This window comes from Thalassophryne amazonica, chromosome 14 (assembly GCF_902500255.1).
Source record: "Thalassophryne amazonica chromosome 14, fThaAma1.1, whole genome shotgun sequence".
In the NCBI taxonomy this organism is placed as follows: domain Eukaryota; kingdom Metazoa; phylum Chordata; class Actinopteri; order Batrachoidiformes; family Batrachoididae; genus Thalassophryne; species Thalassophryne amazonica.
Window position 1 is genome coordinate 94684068 of NC_047116.1, and position 5234 is coordinate 94689301.

The 5234-nt window shown below is 43.7% G+C and overlaps 1 protein-coding gene across 3 annotated transcripts in view; it reads left to right on the top strand.

The window, feature by feature from the left end:
* Positions 1–5234, top strand: part of glsb (glutaminase b) — a 77942-nt gene that overhangs the window by 2188 nt on the left and 70520 nt on the right. For all 3 annotated transcript variants that reach the window (XM_034186868.1, XM_034186867.1, XM_034186866.1), the window contains exons 2-3: positions 4594–4690; positions 4881–5002. In XM_034186868.1, coding sequence (XP_034042759.1) covers positions 4594–4690; positions 4881–5002 — 219 coding nt within the window. The remainder of the gene's footprint in view (positions 1–4593; positions 4691–4880; positions 5003–5234) is intronic.

Here is a 5234-nt window from a genome sequence, read left to right on the forward strand (position 1 = left end):
CCGCCCCTGGTCTAGTGGTTAAGCATTGGCCTTCAGACCAGAGGATTCTCGGGTCAAAACTCAGCCAGACCAGATAATCACTAAGGACCCTTGGGCAAGGTCCTTAATCCCCGAGTTGCTCCCGGTGTGTAGTGAGCGCCTTGCATTGCAGCACCCTGACGTTGGTGTATGACTGTGAATTGGGTGAATGCGAAACATAATTGTAAAGCTTTTTGAGCTTCTGATGTGTATGGGAATAAATGCAGTCCATTGGTGCAGTCTCTAGTTTTAGCTCTTGAATACTTCTGATGGCAGATGTCAAATGCCAATGCCAGGTGAGTCTGGTCCTCTGCAAGCAGTGCCAGCCTCTATAAACCCAGTGACAGCAACTCGGACAGAGAGAAGAGCAGCAGAATCAGTGGTCCAGAGATAACGACACCTAAGCCTTAAGTTCACCTGCAGTAAATCAACAGGGAAGCAGAGAGAATATGAAGGTGATCGCCAACAGCAAGCTCTGTGCTTCACTAACACAGACCCAGAATTTAGATGTCGTGAGACTGAGACCTGCTCAGTTGTTAATAATACGGTGTAAAAGGAGAGGGAAAATAATTCCATACTGCACCGGTATGCTTGAGGGAGAATAGATGAGTCTTTAGTCTGGACTTGAATGTCTGTATGGAATCTGACCATTTTATCTCTGTAGGGAGATCACTTTTGCTTTATAACTGAGACGCAAAGTAGAGAATCCAGAGCATGGGCTGGTACGTAAGGTTTAATTAGGTCGGCTAGGTAGAGAGGCTCTAGTCTGTGAATGATTTAATTTATTTATACACGCGGAATTCCTCCGCCCCTCTTTCCATGACAAAAACTCCTGTAACACTGGAATGTGCCGTTCATTTCCAAACTGGACGCTGTGTTGATCCGGGACGTTGTCTGACTAGCACAGAAATTGCGGAAGACATGGACATCAGCACTTTTTCGGCACATTGAGACAGACGTGCGAAGGAATTCCGTGCGTCGCGGTAGAGCCGCATGGCGCAAAGCAATGCCGTGATGAAGCCTCACAGGACATGTTGGGGCATGTCAAGCTCATGCTCAATTTCTCGGATAGTCACACGACTGAAACGCCACCGAAAGCCGTCTGAGCCATCTGAAAGCCGCCCTGTGAGACCAACACGGAGGTGGTTTTGTGCTGCGCCATGAGCGGCACGGTGGCGCATTCCTCCGCTTCTCTTTCCATGAAAAAAAAAAACTCCTGTAACAGTGGAATGTGCCGAAAAAGTGCTGATGTCCACGCCTTCTGCCTTTTTTTTTTTTTGTGGAAGTCAGACGACTTCCCGGATCAACAAAGCCTTCACGTTGGAAATGATCTGGTTGTTTCAGTGGGGTTTCAGCCTGTCGATCGGCGCTCGGAGCGCACCGCGCTCTGACGCTGTGGGCGGTCTTTAAACTGGCTGGAGCACTCCTTAATCTGTATAATCCCCATAAAATCGTCCCTGAAAGCCATCTGAATTTTCCGAATGGTGTCCACCTGGAGGTCTCTCACAGTTTCTGGAAAAAATTGATGCAGCAAAGCTCCAAATCGTTCAGACATTTATTCGCAATAAAAATCCGACGAGAGGGGTGGACCACTGCTCACACAAAGCCTGCTCACAGGCGAATGACGCAACCGACAGGCGTGAAAAAACTCACGCATGCGCACAAAGGTTCAAGCTTGGCTGATGCAATCACACATGATTCAAAATCCATATGGTTTTTGAAAAAAATAAGGTCCGATACTTTTCTAACAGACCTCGTATATTTTTTTATTTTCTCATTTTGAGTTCTTTGTTCCTGTGTACAACGGGCAAGACACTGAAATAAGGACAAGTGAACTCTGTCACAACTTCTCGGGAGTGCGTGCCTCGTGACTGAGGTGTCACCGTTGACTGGCTGTGGAAGTGATGTTAAAGTGACAGATGTTGGATCGATAACACTTTCTGAGAATTAGGTATGCCTGAAGCACAGCATTTTATTTGAGCTCATCGGGAGACTCGGTTTGTTTGCGTATGTTCAGGCAGAGTTACTGTGGCTGAATGTAGAGTGTTTACAGTGTGGAGAGCAGAGGATGTACTAAAAGATGACGGGGAGGTGTAGCGTGAATACGATATAAACATTATGGAGGACAGTCTGTTCCAGGGATATGGACTACACAGAATGAAAATTAAAATGAATCTCTTTTTAAACTTGCATAGATTTATTTACTTGAAGGGAAGACCTGCAGACTTCATTGTGCTTGTGTCATTGGCATTTTGAGAATCTTCCACTAGTTTGCTTTAGTAATCCAGCCTCCACAGCAACACAGACTAGAGAATTCCTGGAATTTGAGTCTTGTACAATACTTCATCAAATACTGTTGACACATTTGAAAGCCTTATGGCCAAAATAATGGAGAGGTCTAACCTCAAGCATCAAGACTGCACACTGGCTTTTTTTTTTTTTTATTCATGTACACTGAGAGTTAATTTAACTCTGTTTTAAATAGGGCCTTGTGCACTCACTGCAGTGTTACTGCAAAATAATCTGATGCAACATTCAAATACTTTGAAAGTCATTTTGATGGTGCTTTAACTTCTAATGGGGAGAATAACATTCTGTCATTCCCGCTCTGCACCCTGTCCTGTCCCTGGACTGCAGCCATCAGCAGAAGGTACGAGGGGTGATAAGGCACCGCAGTCTCGTTTGAACCTTATGTGATATCATGGGATTTGATTTGACTGGAAAAATGGTGTACTGTTTTGTTTTCGGGCTGCAGTCACAAAAAGTTTTTTTGTCGGTTTCCAGTGGAGAAGTCTAGGCAGACAGTAAATGACCAGAGTTGCTCCGTTCTCTCGCCTGCAAAATGCCCTCGACTCGTTTGTGCCCTGGGTCATAAACAAACCGCAAAACATGTCCACTTTCCCTCCATATTGTCACTTTTTCTTTGCATTTTCACTTTGTTTGCATATAATTTGCCCCAAAACCCATTGAAAATGCTGTGATTTTTTTTTTTTTTTCTCCCTATAAGTAGAGAAATGACGTCATATTTTACCCCTGTAGCACTCGCCCTCAAACGAGACTGTGATGCCCTATTGAGAAGTTCTGAGCCTGACCTAGTAGAAGTATGGTGTGGGTCTCCATCTTTTGCTTTCTGAGAAACCATCAGTTCTTGACAGTGTATGGAGTTTTAACTCACTGGGTGCAATGTTGAGAAATATTGGTTTCTCAGAAGGCAAAAGATGGAGAACCATGCCCTACTTCTTCTGAGTTGTGCTCAAAACTTCTCAGTTAGCCCTCGTAGCACGGTAAGCTTAGTACGGACATCATCACAGAAATGTTAGGGAATCAAGGGGTAACTGTCCCTGCACTGGTGGTGTAGGGCGTGTAGATAAGATGGACACTTGTACAGTCTCAACCATCTTGTGTAGACGTACTCCAAAAATAATAAATGTATCGTCTTGTAACTCACTAAATTTGTAAAGGCTCCTAATGAGGATGAACTGGGCGGTTAAGTGCACTTGTTTCCATTGTGGAAGGTTCCCGGTTCAGAACCCACCACGGTATCCAGTGTAATGCGTGTGACAAATCAGCATGCAGATCCACCTTAGCTGGTGATATAATAATTGTGTGTGTGTGTGTGTATACAGTAGTGTTCAGAATAATAGTAGTGCTATGTGACTAAAAAGATTAATCCAGGTTTTGAGTATATTTCTTATTGTTACATGGGAAACAAGGTACCAGTAGATTCTCACAAATCCAACAAGACCAAGCATTCATGATATGCACACTCTTAAGGCTATGAAATTGGGCTATTAGTAAAAAAAAAAAGTAGAAAAGGGTGTGTTCAGCTGGTTTTGCGTCTGTGTGCTACTGAAATGCTTCTCAAGTGTGACACGACAGAGTCCAGAGCTCATGATAAGATCTGTTTACATCTGTAAGATATGGAGGACAAAAAATGGTTTTATTGTATGTTGAAGAAATAAATACTGAAAATTACCAACATCTTCAACACAGTGGTTGGTTTGTTTCATTGGTGTGTGTGTTTTGTTTTTTTTTTCCCACTGTTTGTCTTCATTCTGGGCAGCACAGTGGCTTAGTGGTTAGCACTGTTGTCTCACAGCAAGAAGGTCATGGGATCAGTTCCCACCTGTGGAGTTTGCATGTTCTCCCCGTGTTTGTGTGGGTTCCCTCCAGATGCTCCGGCTTCTTCCCACATCCAAAGACATGCAGGTTAGGTTGGATTGGAAACTTCAAATTGACCATAGGTCTGCATGCAGGTGTGAATGTGTTTGTCTGTATGTGTCCCTGCAACAGACTGGGGTCCTGTCCAGGATGAACCTGCCTCATGCCCTGTGACTGCTGGGATAGGCTCCAGCCCCCAGCAACCTGATCTTGGATAATTAGTTGAAGGGGTGTGTGTGCTCGTTCTTTCTCCAGATTTGCTTCCTTGCTTAACAGAAAAAAGCCAAATAACTTGAATAATGCAAAAATATTACATTTCAACAGCGGATATAAATTGTGTATATGGGTGAAGTGAGGGCAGTTTCTGCAGGTCTTTATAAAGTTGTAAGTTCACACTGTCCCTTGTCATTCCAGGAGAAGAAATGCAGGCATTCTCCCCAGTCTGGAGGATTTGCTCTTCTGTACTGTTGCTGAAGGCAAAGAGACTATTCCTGCTCATAAATTTCTCACAGTAAGTTCTGCAAAGTTGTTTTCAGCTTAATGGTTTTGCTGATTTCACAATACAATTAATATCATAAATGCACACTCTAGTGGTCGAATATCAGTTAGGGTTGCGATTCATTATGGTCAGTGACACAAGCATTGTATAAGTTCACACATTAGTGATTCTCAGAGGTGTTCCTGAATGTTCTTTATTTTAGGCACTTAATTCTACTGGGCTCCGTGCAGGTGATCCCAGACTGAGGGAGTGCATGGAAACCCTGAAAGAAACCCTAAAGAACACATCGGACGGTGTCATGCTGGACAGACACTTATTTAAGAAGTAAGTCGTGTTAGTCACATACCCCTAAAACAAGGTTTAGTTTGTTTTTTTAAAAATAAATAATTCATATTTTTCCAATTCCATCTACATCAGAGGTCTCAAGCTCGTTCCAGAAAGGGCCGAGGGGCTGCAGGTTTTATTTGCAGCCACCCACTGATTCCACCAGGCGATTTCACTGATCAACTGATTCCACCTGCTCAAAGTGATGTTTATCAGTGGGTGGTTGCAAATA